Source organism: Rhinolophus ferrumequinum, chromosome 9 (genome assembly GCF_004115265.2).
Source record: "Rhinolophus ferrumequinum isolate MPI-CBG mRhiFer1 chromosome 9, mRhiFer1_v1.p, whole genome shotgun sequence".
NCBI lineage: Eukaryota > Metazoa > Chordata > Mammalia > Chiroptera > Rhinolophidae > Rhinolophus > Rhinolophus ferrumequinum.
In genome coordinates, this window is record NC_046292.1 from 6,466,287 (window position 1) to 6,481,629 (window position 15,343).

Genomic DNA, 15,343 nt, shown 5'->3' on the forward strand with positions numbered 1-15,343 from the left:
ACAGGTTTCTGACAATCACTTTGGGAGCTTAAACTATTTATAACAATGTTGCCAGGGGGAAATACAATTTGAGTTCCAAGTTGAATTCCAAATAGATCGATATGAATTACTTTTTCAGGTCACCTGGGAATCAGAAATGAGTCCCAGGAAACAAAACATCAAGACAGAGCTAGGATACGGCAGCTGACAGTCATGAGAAGACAACAGGAGCTGAGGCAGTCAAGGAGTCCCTAGCCAGGGGTGAGTTCGCTTCACCCAGCCAATCGAATCCGGGAAGGGAGAAATAAAATGTGCCTGAGCATTTCAGGAGAAAAGATCTCAATCGGACCAGAACTAGACACGGACTAACTTTTGTTAGCCACGCCTGGGGATTTCTCAGTGTCGGGGTTCCATCACTGCCCACTGTATAGCTTGCCTCAGTTTACCTGTCTCTACCTGGGTTTCCAAAAGATGAGAAGCTACAGTCAGGGCTGCTCTTTTCGAAGACAAGGCTTTTGCCCCAAATCCCTATCTGCTCTCCTACAACATTCAGCTGAGTTTCTAGATAAAACAGAAACTCAGGAAGCCCTCTTAGCCTTCTCCCTTCAGGCCTAACCAACCAAAGCCTGGCCTGAGTGGCACATATTTGCTTTCTCACCAACCCTGGCTTCACTCTGTCCATCAGCACTGAAAACTTAGTAAGAAAAAAATTCAGAGAAGACCAACTTTCATTATGCATTACTTTCTTAAATTAGTGGTGAAAATCTTAAACCTTTCAAGAATAGTCAAAGAGTAACGCTAGGGGAAAAAAATGGGGTTAAACTTTATCGACTGAATAAGCAAAACGTATTCCTCACTGCCATTTATGACCTAAAACATTTCATCAAATATGAATGTTGCAGTTATTAATACAAGTGACCATTAGGGGGAAAAGCGGAGGTTTTGTTATGAAATTATCCCATTAGTGTTTGTTCCCCCAGTTAGTACAGGTTTAAAAACGTCAGATTTCACAGAGAAAACGATTTCAGTTATTTTTCTATTCTAGGCTTTGAATGTTTAGAAGATGCTTATTAGTTGCTTCTTTTAATTAGGCAACAAAAGGCTCTATACACCTGGGAATGGACTTTTTAAACTGTTGCCAAATGAAAATGCTTTCTGCAGGAATCACGGGCCAGTACTAATGGGTATTTACAAACAAGTCAGAGGCAAGACCAGAAACAGTGCCAACTCAGGGCTTTATAATCCAGGCTGAGGGTGATCAGGGGACCCCACCGTCAACACAGCACCAGTAACCGAGGTGCTCAAATACTGAGCATGGCTGCTGACGACCTTTCAGCAGCCCCAACCATTCCTTCAACAATTGCAGCCCAGAGTGGGGCCTTGGGAAAAAATGAAATTCAAGCCAGTGCATTTTACTACTGACTAGCTCCTCTGATAAACACTTGAAATGTATGGGGGAAAAAAAATTAGGGATTAGCCAAGAATTTTAATTATTTCTGTTATCCTTGTTACAAATTCCATAAGTAATGGGAAACTGGCATGCATTAGTCAAGGCATTTTAAAGGTAAACAGAATCCGCTTGATGTGAAGGCTTTAATCCCCCCAGTCAAAAGCAAACCTGTTCCACAATTGGCTACTGTAGTATAATTGGCTACTGTAGTATTGGAACTTAGTGTAGTCTGTCCTTTGCTAGGTGCTGGGGGACAAAGAGTGCAGCCTCCACGCTGAGGCCACCAGAGAATAAGTCTTCTTTCCGATGAGGGGAAGGAGGCCTGGGGGGGTGGGGAGGGGTGGGGATGCCGCCAGGAGGGCGGCTGTGCATCAGCTGGCTCATCTAAAAGGGTGCCCAGAGGGCCAAGGGCTCCAGCTAAAGTCTCAGGGCCAGGCCCACATTCTGACTATGTATAAACTAGTCTGCTGCACAGTCTATCAATACTCGGGCCCCACGCTTGTTAATGCTGTTGTCATCTTGAAATGCTTAAGTTTTGAACAAAGGGACCCTGCACTGTGATTCTGCACTTGACCCCATGAGCTACCGTGTTTTCCCGAAAATAAGACCTAGCCGGACAATCAGCTCTAATGCGTCTTTTGGAGCAAAAGTTAATATAAGACCCGGTATTATATTACATTACATAACATTATATTATATTAATTATATTACATCCGGTCTTATAGTTAACTAAGACCGGGTCTTATATTAATTTTTGCTCCAAAAGACGCATTAGAGCTGATTGTCTGGCTAGGTCTTACTTTCGGGGAAACACGGTATACAGGTGGGCCTGGCAAAATTCATCAACTGCATGTGAAATATGCAAAATTAAAGGTGACAGGATTCTGCATTTCAGATGGAATAAATTATGTTCTTGAAAAGCCACTTAAAAGACAATCTCACACCAATCATTCTCTAGTTTCACATAATTTAAGTTATGGCACTCAATTTTATTTTTCTCAGTGGTCCTTAAAATGAAAGTGCTGTATTATATAAGACCAAAAAAAATTAAGTATTAGGAAGAGCTCAGAATAAATATGTCTTTGTTAGACTGTAAGTAGGTATTCAACAAAGATGACATTCATTTTTAATGAGTTTTAAAATTCACTTGAATTTCAATTGAATCTAAAGACATGTTTCTAAGTGTCTTATTCCACGATGAAAGATTGGGTAAATAGCACAAAGTAAATTAAAGAATAAAAATCAAAGGACCGGACAAAATAATATATTTACACAAAGCACATTTTTCAGCCAATTAGCATAATAAGAATTTAATGAAGAAATGTCATTTTCTAAACTAGTTATAGCTTAAGAATTCTAATGATTCTTCCAGCCCTTTTCATAAAGGTAAACCCTGCACCTGAATCTGGATGTTTACACTGCTTGTGACTAGGCTGGAATCCCCCCGTCACTGGGCCGGCGGCACTGGACCAGCTCATTCCTCAGATCACAGCCAGAAATCAGGGCCTGGGGATGGATGGGTGCTGGACCGCAAACCCTCTCAGCCTTCCCTAAAGTGACAGGTGGTAAAAACAAGGAGCTGCATGACTGGCTGCTGGGAAAGATTTGAAGGATTGATAAGATTTAGTCCTAAGGAAAAGCCCACTAAAGGCTCAATGTTTTGAAGAAAAGGGTTGCTTAGTGTGCTACTAGCAAGTGCCTAGGCTGACAGATCAACTGCAGGGGGACGTGTTAAGATATAGATACGTCTGTTTTACAGGGAAGCTGCTTAAGCGTAGAGGACAGACCTTTCAAAGTTCCTTTCAACTCTTAAGTTAAGGTCCTGGGTATAAATATGATGGGAGACAATGGCGAAGGAACGGCTTGGCTGAATGAAATGTCAGTTTATTCCCAGGGTGGGAAAAAAATCAGCAACTTAGAACTCTAACAAGAAAACGCTTTGACAACTGTGAAATACCTGTCTGATTAGAAAGATGTCGCTGGAGTGATTATGGTGATCAAGAGTGAACCTCAGATGGTGCAGCCACTTGGGGAAAGAGTTTAGCGGTTCCTCAAAAAGTTAAACATCGAGTTATCATAAGACCTAGCAATTTCACTCCTAGGTATGTACCCGAGAGCACTGAAAATACATATCTACACAAGAACTTGTCCACGAATGTTCACAGCAGCATTAGTCACAGTAGCTACCAAGTGGAAAACAGCCCAAATGTCCCTCAACTGATGAATGGAAAAACAAATGTGGTCTAGCCATACAATGGGATAGTCTTAGTCTGTTTGGGCTGCTCTAGTAGAACAGCAGACTGGGTGGCTTACATACAACAGAAGTTTCTTTCTCACATTCTGGATGCTGGGAAGTCCAGGATCAAGGTGCCAGCATATTCAGTGACTGGTGAGAACCCGCTTCCTGGCTCTTGGACAGCCATCCTCTCACTGAGTCCTCACTTGGTGGAGGGGACAAGCGAGTTCTCAGAGGTCTCTTCTATAAAGGGCACTAATCCCATTCAGGAGGGCTCCACCCCTGTGACCCACTCACCTCCCAAAAGCCCTACTTCCAAATACTGTGAAATTGAGGATTAGGTTTCAACGTATGAATTTTGGAGGGACACAAACCCATAGCAAATATTTCTCAGCCATAAAAAAGAATAAAATTCTGACAGAGGCTACAACGTGGGTGAACTCTGAAAACATTACTGTAAGTGAAAGAAACTAGTCACCAAGGCCCAGATATTGTATGATCCCATTGCAGTGAAATGTCCATAACAGGCAAATCTATAAAGACAGAAAGTGGATTAGTGGTTGCCAGGGGTCGGAGGAGGTGGGAATAGGGACTGAATCTAATGGGTATGGGATTTCTTTTCGGGGCGATGAAAATGTTCTGAAGTTTGAGACTGGTGATGGTTGTACAACTTTGTGAATATACCAAAATCACTGAACTGTGTACTTTTAAAAGGATAAATTTTATGGTGTGTGAATTATATTTCAATAAAGCTGTTTATAATTTTAAAAAAAATACATGTAGGAAAAGAAAATCTTCTTTTGTCCTAAACAACGAGTTTAAGATTTTACAGATCAAGGTAGACTTGTTCTTTTCACAAGAGAATCAGCCTGGTCCAAAACAGATGACTGAAAGATATCATATTCATGTCTAACTAAAGGTTAAAATAACAAAACATGATTCTTCCTTTACTATGTTAACTACTACTTAGTTCTTATTGGGGTTTTGTAAGGGAAGGAAATTAACACTCAGATGTGTTTTCTAGATTTTTAAGATGTTCTAAATTCATTTACTTTGAAATAACTGAATCTTCACCTACGACTTTAAAAATAAAAAAGCCTTAGCACCAGATCTAGTGAAAATTTTTAATTTAATAATACCAACCTACTGCTAAATGAGAAAAATGAACAAAAATATGCCTAAACAGGGGAAAAAGGGCCTATCAAATCAGGGACCAGTGAATGTCGGACCCCAATTCCTAGGTAGTGGTGTCTCTTTGGAAAAGATGGGTATCCTGTGTCAGCCGGACATCAGGACAGGGAACTGTCACAGTTTGAAGGTTCCCATCTCTGGCCTTTGCACAGTCTCTTCTTGTGTCAAAATGTCCCTTTTGAGGGTTGTTTTTGGAACAATGCAAGACCACGACCCTGCACAAACCATTCCCACAATTCCTAAACCCTATCACCGAAGCTCTGTATTTTATAACTAATCAGTATCTTAAATCTCATTTATAAAAGACACAGCTCTTTAAGTACCTCTGCTCTTACCAAATCAAGACCATAGACAAAGCAATGTCTATTCTGAAGAGCATAATGATCTAAAAACCTTAACCAGAATAGGTGAGCAACAGACTCTGGTGAATTTCAGGATAATCAGATCTCCTAGTTTGTTTCCATTCTCAGAAATGAAAACCATATCCAAAAAATTACGTTTTCCTGTCTTAGAAAGCACTAATAAAAAATAATTCAATCCATTCTTTTTCACGTCTTAAAATTTTAACATCCCTCGGTTCCTCATTTTGAACATGAAAAGTGGTTTAATAAACTTAACCAAGTCCCAGAAGCCGTATCATGGAATTACAGCATTTTCTAATTTGAATGCAAAAATAATGTTATTATATTTCATTAAAATTTCATATGTTGGTCATATTCTTCATATCTTAAACTAAAATATTAGTTTTTTGCTCAAAAATCAAATAGTACTGACACAGATAATGTATGGTATGAACTCCTAAAACTTCCTTTGTCAAAAGAATTTGTCAAAGAATTCCTATGAAGCTGCTTGGTTTTATGCTTTTGCTCCTTGTAGTATGTAGCCAAAATGCGGACTCTATTCTACTGAAGAGTCCAGTTAACCAGTTACAACTCTTAAATCGGAATACATTCAGAATTATTAATATTTTATTATTTCTTTGGCAGTTATAGGTCTCCTATGTGAAACAAATGATATTTACTGTAACAATAAAAAGGTAAGATAAGTACAATATTGAAGTCTATACTCAAATGACCTTTTCCTTAAAGTTCTTTCTGAAAAACAAGGTATCGAATTAAGAAGCCATTTTCTAAAAAAGCTGAGAACTACAGCACTTAAAAATGGACTCAAAAGTAGTAGCCACAAAGCTACAGCCTTCAAAAGCTGCTCCAGATTTCTGATCGAATATCCCCAACACTGCAATCAACAGAAGGATCCTTGAAAAATTACCTACTAATGAATTCTTACATCCATGTTGCAGAATTTAAGTTGTTTTACACGCTGTATCTGTCAAGTTTTTTCAGTATATAACATTTGTCAGGTGAAAACAGGATACATATGTCAACAAAACAGACCAAAACACCCTTCCATCTTGGGGCGTATGTTCTAGTAGACAGACAATAAACAAAATAAGTAAATAACAAAGGGTGTTAGAATATATGCTTTGGAAAAAAAGAAAAAGTGACATGGGAAGGGAGGATTCGGGGTTCAGAAAGAGATGAAATTTCAAATAGGATGGGGAGAGGCCTCAATGAGAAGTTTGCAAACAAACAAGAACTAACAGTGAATACTATTTATTTGGCTTTGACATGTATTACATGATTGCATTGTTCAAGTATATTCATACAGCTTTCAATTTTCTCTATTTCAATTTTGTGTTTCCTGATCACTATCTGACTGGAGAGAAGGAAGGCAGCCAAGTGAACCTAATATTTTGGTTTACTTGATATTTTTTGAGAACTACAGCTACAATTAAAGTGAAATTTAGGGTTTCCATAAAACAGCTAATTAATAGTCAAAATGCAATTTACATGACAAAACCTAACATTCTCTCCACCAACTTATATATGATCTTTATCCTGTTAATATTTATTAAAGGTAGCTAGAGTATGAACAGCAGTTCATAACGTCATGTCAGACTGCAATGTCAGCAGTAAAAAATTCATATTAGTTGAAATGATCATCTTTTAAAATAAGCCCACAGAATGTCTCTCCACAAATTACATATTTACATATAACATTCATTTACCTCTACATTCATTACATATAACATTCATTTGTAAGATTTCAAAATGAAATTGTTTTATTAGCATTTCATGTAATATTCACAGACATCCCCTAACTTGCAAGCTAAAAAAAAAATGCAACAGAATAACTGATGTTTAAATGTGTTTTTATTTTGAAGACTAAGAATTTTTAAAGACTATAATCCCACCAAGAAAAACTTAAGAGAAAGTTAGCAAATTACAAGGCCCTCAAGACTTCTTTCACATAAGATTTCGGTTAGTGTACTATAAGGTAGATACTTGATATTGAAATTTACACTGTTTAAGTATCCCAGTAATGCTAATAGGCTAATTAGCCTATTTGCTAACTCAATAATGACTAGCAAATGTAAATGAGTGGACAAAAAAAGAAGAAAATACAGATTTTAACAAGCAATGTTATTACTGACTAAACTAAATATACTTGAACTCTTCTCAAATTCCCCAACCCAAGCACTTGTTTTTAAAATGTGTTTTTCCCAAGAGAAGCAAAATGTTGACTTTTTTTTTTTTGATACATTAGACTCGCAGACCTCCATCCCACATCTGTAACAAACATCTCAAACTTAGCTTGATGTAACTTTTTCTTTTAGAATTTTTCTAAGTTTATTTGAACCAAACTGATAATTACTGGGAAGCAAGATCTCAAATGCTTTTTCAGCTTGATGTAACTTTTAAAAATCAAATTGAGAGCAATCAAATATTTGGTGACTAAGATCTGAATTTGACAGTCAACAGAATGTTAGAAATGAAAGAATTCTTCCAAGTTTATCATCCTTCATGTGAGCAAGGGAACACGGAACAAAAGATGCATTTGCCTCTTCTGCCCTTTAATTTGCTAACACCCTACTTCTCTCCATATGTCATGCCAAGGAAGAGAAAATGAGAATTTTTTTAAAAGCTTGCTAAATCAAAATATTTCATCTATACTTGCATCAACCCTCTCCTCCAAAAAATAATTTTTAATTTAAAAAAACCCAGAAGAATAGATCCAAGTACTCTATAGACTACACCTGGATTACTTTGCTCCAAGGCCAAGGAAAATGGTTACGATTCCAAGATCCATTCGGAAGCATATATCTGCAATGCGTAAGCTTTTCGTTGGCAAGATCAGTCAATATCAGAAAGCATGTAACGTTGAAAAGGTTAAGTGGATGAAGGTTGAAACAAAATAGTCAATTCACTAAGAAATGTTTTTTTGCCAAGTGACCATAAAATAATTTCGGCCTTAAGAAATCAAAGAAGGCTTTCTTGTTTCTGGTGAAGCCACTGAAACCCTTCCACGATCTAAAGTACCGTCAGGAAAACCGCACCAAGGCGTCGGGGGTAGAGGAGACAAGATTTTCTAATACAGGGTGAGACCGCGGTCTTCAACATCATCACAACCTCACCTTTGGGTGAAAAGGTGGGAGGGGAGCAAGAAGTTTCAGCGTTTGCTTAAAGGACCCTGGGAGGACGCGGAAAGGGGCGAAGATACGGTGTCCGCGGTGCAGCGCAGAGACTCGGGATCTTGGAAAAGGATGCGGAGGAGTGGGTTCTTATGTAAGTACACACCAAAAACTGTGCGTGCACCCTCAGCCGATGCACATCCGAGCACACGCACACGCAGGCTTCTCCCTCGGGAGTGCAGCCCCAGCCTGCAAGCGCTGCCGACCAAGGTGGACCGACCCTTCGGCCCGTCTGCAAGTCCCCCCCAAAAGCGCGCTGCCACCACCCGGGGCTGCAATGGGGACGTCCAGGGCCCTGGTGACCCCCCGGGACCGAGCCCGGCTTCCCTGGCCGCCTGCAGCGCGCGCCCACGGCCTCCTGCGCCCCGACCCCGCGCCGCGCGCCCGGCCCCGAACCCCGCGTCCCGCCCCGGCTCCCGGCGTTCGGCCCCGCGTCCCGACCAGGCTTCCCCGCGCCCCGACCCGGGCCCGACGCTTACCTCGCGCGGCCCAGACCCCGCCGCCGCACAGCAGCCCGGCCAGCAGCAGCCAGGCGGCCGGGGCCAGCGCGGGCGCAGGGCGGCGCAGCATCGCTCGGGCTCCCGGCGCCGCGGCCGGCCCGAGGCGGGAGCGGCAGGGAGGCGCGCGGGGCGCCGAGCAGGGCTCTAGCGGCCCGGGGCCGGCTGCTTCTCGCCGCGGCGAGGACCAGGGTCCGCGGAGGAGCCGCCGCCGTGACGCTGAGCCGCGCGCGGGGCCGCGGGCGCCCTCCCCTCCGCGGAGGCAGCGCTTCGCTGGAGGCGGCCGCAGCAACTAAGATGGCGGCGGCGCTCTCTCTCGGGTCCGGTCAGGGTACCCGGCCGGGGGCGGGGTGGCGGCGAGAGCGGAGGGGAGGGGAGGGGAGGGGAGGGACGGCAGGGCGCGCGCGCGGCGGGCCGGGGGAGCGCGCGGGGCGCGGGGGAGGGGCGCGCGCGCCTCGGAACCCTCCCGTGGAGCCGGAGCGCGCGCCCACAGGGACGCGCCCGAGTTTGGTTCCCGAGAGACTGGGAGGGGCCGGCGAACTGCACCCCCTGCCCCAGGGACAGCCGAGAGCACCGGCTCCTCACCCCCACGCGCGCCCCCGGCCACCGGAGCCGAGCGAGGGGCACCCCCGGGCCCGTGCCTCCCTTTCTGCCCTTCCCACCTCCCACCCCGAAGGAGTGCAGATCCTGCTGGAAGGTGCAGCCTAGGGCCGCTGAGCGCCAACACCCTGTGCCCCTTCGGGCAGATCACGTCGCCTCCCAGAACCTCGGTGTCCTCCTCTGACAAGTGGAGGTGATGAGAGGGAGCTCGCGATGTCGTGAAAGGTGTTCAAGGCGAGGTCAGCGAACCACGCTCCGTAAACAGGGAAGGGATGCGCAGAGCGTGCTGCAGGGGTTCTAGCCCTCCGGTGAGGGATCGGGGGGCAGTGAGGCGGAGGGGGGTTTACCTGTCCCGGGAAGTTCGTCCTGAATTTACAACTCAAGATTCCTTCATTTGCTGAAGAAATCCGTTTTGTGGCTTTTTAAAGATGGCTTGAGGACGCGCCCTTTCTAGAAGATCTTACTGTGATGCTAACGGTCCCTTAGAAATGCCGAGGTCCAAATAGATTAAAAAGAGTCCCTCCGGTGGATTCCTACAGGGGTCCCGGGTCTTCCCCTTTTCCTCCTGTCCTGGGATACCCACCTTCCCTCCACTCCTGGGACCATCCCACGCTAGAGGAAAGGACAGTCATGGAGGGCTCTTGTGTGTCAGGCATTGTGCCCTGTGAGACGACATTATTGGCTCCATTTTGCAGATGAGAAAACTAAGACAGGCAAAGTGACTTTTCCAGTTGATATAACTACTGTAAAAAGAAAAATCAGTTTGCCCAACAAAATAGGGCCGTGGCATTAGGGAGACACTAACAGCAAAAATTAAATGACAACAAAATGTTAATTATTCCAGACTGCAGGAAGAGCTATCAAAGGTGATTTATTGCCCAAGGACTGCCACGGTCATGTTTGCAAAGAGGGTCTTTCTGGCTGGTGGGCTTGTGGAGACCAGCTTGGGGTGGGGTGGAGGAGGGTGGGCAGCCCTGGAGGCTGGGAGGAGAATGAGTCACTTGGTTTGTGGTGAGCAGAGGACTTACGTAGGAGATAGTGGATAGTAGGCGAGGAGCCCAAAAGGGTAGCTTGAAGCCAGATTGTGAGGTGCCTTAAATGACAGAATGAGGGATTTGGACTTAATCCTACAGGCCACAGAAAGACCTTGAACATCACTGAGCAGAGGTGTGATGTCACCTGAGGAGAGTTTCGAAGCAATCTGGAATAGAATATGCTCTTCCTCATCCTTTGTCCCTCGAAGGCGTCCTCCACCAAAGCCTAAAGATTCCATCGCTGCCACCCCCTCCCGTGGATCCGGGGGGACTAGATTCCCCTTGAGTGGACCCCTCCCAAGGCACCTGCTTGGCCTGTGCCGCCTCCGGGCCACGCCCCTCTACTCTTTCCAGCCAGCACTGCAGTCATCCTCTCCAGGCATTGCTGTTGTTTCTGTCCCTCCCTGGCTCCCAGTGACTGGGGCCCTGCTGCCACCTCATCAGGTCCAGATAGCTCTGCTGGGCTTCCCACCCCTCAGCTCCAGGCCCCACCCAGCTCTCCTCAGGATCAGCTATCTCACCACCAAATGACTTCAGTCCATTCCTTCCCAGGGCCAGCATCACATTGCTCACCCTCCTCCACGTCTGCCCTGAGCCTCAGGTCCTTACAGTGTACCTCTGGGCTGCCTCCTCCAGGAAGTCCTCCTGACTATCAGGCCCTCCCTCCCCTCCCCCCACCTCCACTTAACCAGCTGAGGCTTGATAATCTGCTATTTTGTGTCCTTTTCTCCTCCCCACTATTCTAGTGGGAAGGATCCAGATGGTATAGTCAGACAGCCCTGAATGGGAATTCTTACTCCTACTGCTATGAATGACCTTGGACAACTTACAGAACATTCTGAGTCTCTTTCCTCACCTGTGAAATGGGATCATGATACCCATTGCCTAGAGTTGTGAGAATTAAATGAGATGATGCAATTAAAATGCCTCACAGAGCCTAATATACATAGTCGGTCTAGACATATGGTAGTTTCTTTTTCCCTCAGGAGCCTTCCGAGTCCCAACTGTACTGCTGATCACAGTAGATACTCAATAAAACTCCAGTGATGAACTAAATGAATCACTGTGTTTGTTGGTTTTATTATTATTATTATGGAGATCACACCTCAGAGGGTGAAAGATGTCCCGCCCGTAGGTTTCCAGGGATCTTTGAGATTTACAAAACAGAATCAGAAAAGTATAATCTCAGAATTGTATTTTGAGTCAATAGGCTGATGCCAAGAGGGAGAATGTGATGTATTCCGTTTTATTAGAAACGCAAACAAAAGCTCTTTGGTGTCCGGAATCCTGATCCCTTTATCTCCTCACCCTTGCTGTCCCTTAAAGAAACAGAGAGAGATCAAAAAGGCCCAGTGGCAGGTGGGCAGACAGTCAGCCAGTAAGCTCAGTGCAACGCTGAGATTCTGCCCACAGGAGAGTTAGTCCAGCTGCGAGGCTCAGCTTGAAGGTCTTAGATGCCATGGAAGCCAGTGAACTCCATTTCTAGTCGCCCTGACAGCCTCAGCCATACTGGCACTTTTCAGAGGTCTCCACGTGATGGATTAGTTAATCCTCAAAATGGCCCTACAATGGGGATAGATGCAGACTTGCGCTATGGTTAGCAGACAGGGGCCTTGCCAGGGGCCCTAGAGCAGCAGGAAGTGAGGCACCACCCAGGCCTGTCCTTTGCAGGTTCTTAGACAGGAAGATAAGGAGGTGGCTTTGTCCTCCAGTCAAGGAAGACTTGAAGTTTTGAATGTATAGTCAACCTGTCTGCAAAGGTAGGTAGATAGGGCACACAATTCCCAGGGTGCTGCATCCATTGTTGAAGTGACTCCTGCTAATAACAACAGCCTCTGTACTAAGCTCTTCCTGTAAATGACATATCATTTGTGCCTCCAGCAAACCTTTCCAGAAGGTAGTTTCATTTTTCCAGATGAGAAAAACGTAACATTTGCTCAAGAGCCCATTGCTAGAAAGAAGGATTCCTGGGATTCAATTTCATGTCTGAGCCCCAAACAGTGCCTTAGCCCCTACGTGAAATTCCACTTCAGATACAAAAAAAAAAAGCCCTGCACAGAACCCCCCAACTTGGAGCCCGCCTGCTCCATGGCAGTTGGAGGTGGGGCTTCACCTCCCAGTGGGGCCAGGAGAAGCAGTCCTCATCCAGCCTCAGCTTCCTCACGGGAAGACCATTCCCAGGTCCAGAGTTGCCGTGAAGATGAAATGAGGTCACGTGCAGGAAAGCGCTTTGCCAGGAAGCAGAGCCGTTCTCAGGCAGGTGTGGTGCTACTGTTAGCACGGCGAGTGTTTGTGGAACCCAGCTGGAGCTGGAGGCAGGTAAGCAGTCATGGCAGCTATTCTTCCAACCAACGTGCCTGCTTGGGAGCAAAACCGAGTCCAGGGCTGCTGGGGAGAAGCTTGTGAGAATCTGGATGAGAGCCGCTGAGCACAAACTCCCGAAAGTACTAAAACCACAGCCGCCAGCACCACCAGCAGGGCTTCCCTGAGCTCGCACAAGGTGAATAGTCTGGCCCTATCCCTACCTTCCAGCGGCCCGGCCAGGTCACTCCACTGCTGTTAGAAGGAATAATAATGACAGGCAAAAAGATGTGTGTTCCGGGCAGGGATTCTAGTTGGACAGACCTGGGTTCAAACCCTATCTATCCACTTCCTAACCTCTTGGAAAATTTCATTTTAATTTTGTCTTATATTAAATATTTGCATGATTCCAAGCAAGGTACTCAGAGAAGTCTGGTTCCAATCCTGTTTCCTCCCTGACCATCCTTTTCCTTGGAGATTACCATTTTGTCTGTTTTGAGCTTATCCTCTCATTGTGGTTTTTTAAAAAAATACAAGCGAATATGTGAATATATTTCTCTCCCCTTTCTCAAATTAAAAGCAGCATATCACACCTGCTGTTCTGCATCGTGCTTTTTTCACTTAAAAATACCCTGGGGAAAAAAAATACCCTGGAGATGGCTTCATCTCAGTATATGAATGTGTGTATACACATGCACGCGTACACACACGACATATGGGCAAACGTGGTCCCTCTGAGGGCACATAAGCCAAATTCGATGTGCTCTGTCTGCACACAACACCGTGATGTAAAGAACTGGACTGGGTTCCGGGGGGAAGGGAAAGGTGAAGGCAGAAAAGGCACAGCTTCCCCAGCACAAGAGGGGACACAGCCACTGTCTGGGGCATGGTGAAGACAGCATCAAACTTGGGTTCTCTCCGGAGCTCCATCCTATTTCCTGGAACTGGGGAGAGGTAGTAGGATAAAGTGTTTAACAAAACAGGAGGAATGTCTTACTCACCTGGTCTTGCTTCAGACAGACCTGGGTTCCAGTTATTAGCAGGAAAGACCAGACAGCCTAATTATTCTGAGCTTCAGTTTCCTCATCTGTAAAATGGGTATAATAATAATACGTCCTTTAGATTATTGTGAGGATTAAAGGAAAGGATGCATATAAGGGGTTTAGCTCAGTCTGTGACACATAGAAGATGCTCAATTAATGGTAGCTGCTCTCACGATGATGATGATATATTAGAATGTACTTTGAGAAGTCAAAGGACGTGATAATGGTTATCCCAACTACTTTCACACAGCACTTTCAAGTTTGTATGTGTTGAGCATGCTCCCTTTCTCAAGGGCATCTGTATGCATTTGGGACGCACAACAATCTCCCAGGTAGGGGTTTATTCATCCCTGTTTAACCGATGGGAAGCAGGAGTTCAGAGAGGTTGAGGTACTTGCCAAGACTGTCCAGCCCTCAGATGAGGCTCCTCTGGCCTTTTGTGTTTTCCCTCGGCCCTGACGCTCCCTGGGCCAGCAAACTACGATATAAATCCAGAGCCAGAATCTCTGGCCCTTTCAAGCCTCCAGCTCATTTAGTTGCTCGGGCACCTCTTTTTTCTCCTTCCTCATCTTTATAGCAGGATTAATCACCCCCCAGAGATCAAGAAATAATGAGCATGACTGACATAGCACACATTTGCTGTGGGCTGGCCCTGCGCAAAGCGTTCAGCTCGCATTATCTGATTTCATGCTAGTGGCAATCACATGCAAAGAATACAATGATTAGCTTGCTTTTACAAAGGAGGACAGTGGGGCTGAGAGAGGTTAAGGAATCTGTCCAATGTCACACAGCAAAGTGGCAGAGCCAGGATTCAAAGCCAGATCTTCCTGGCCCCAAAGCCGAAGCTCTTACTCAGGACATTACTACCTCCCAGAAACTGCTCTGATGATGAAAGTGTCTGCAAAGCCATGAAAAGTTAGAAGAACGTCAAGATGGGAGAACTGCTTGGCTGATCTCTGACCTTTCCAGTACCCTCTTCCAGCTCCCAGAGCTCATGGTCCGGCTGGTGGTCAGGTGAGTGAGCCAAATCGCTGGGGTGCAGCAGGTGTCCCAACCAAGAACCAGGCTCCCCACCCATCCCAAAGGATAGCCAGGAAGTCCCCTCTGTGTAAGGACAGGCCTGTCCTGATCATCCCAGGCCAGCTCCCGCCCTCACACACACGCAGACATGTCCTTGTCACCTGCATACGGCCCTTTCAGGTTACCGAGCCCTTCTTGAGCCTTCTCTCATTTAACCCAAATCTGCCACTTCCTAGCTCTGTGGCCTCTCTCTTCTCCGTTTTATCACCTGTAAAATTGGATCATAATGACACACGCTTCACAGGGATGTTGTGTGGGTTAAACATGAAAATACACGGGAAGTGCTTAATATATGGTAGTGATCCTTCCATCTGGGTCCCTCACAGTCAGCCCATGATCCAGGGAATGGACAGGGAAGGGAATGACCATCCCTCCTCTCCCTGCCTGCCCAGATCCCGCT

At 45.4% G+C, this 15,343-nt stretch overlaps 1 protein-coding gene across 4 annotated transcripts in view; it reads right to left on the reverse strand.

Annotated features, from left to right (window-relative positions):
• Window positions 1-9,168, reverse strand: part of CLSTN1 (calsyntenin 1) — a 59,720-nt gene extending 50,552 nt beyond the window's left edge. For 3 of the 4 annotated variants that reach the window (XM_033115232.1, XM_033115230.1, XM_033115231.1), the window contains exon 1: window positions 8,868-8,978. In XM_033115232.1, the coding sequence (XP_032971123.1) occupies window positions 8,868-8,958 (91 nt within the window). In that variant the 5' untranslated portion in view covers window positions 8,959-8,978. Of the gene's footprint in view, window positions 1-8,867 lie in introns of all 4 variants that reach the window. The other variant, XM_033115234.1, reaches the window with a different exon arrangement.
• Window positions 9,169-15,343: the final 6,175 nt, after the last annotated feature.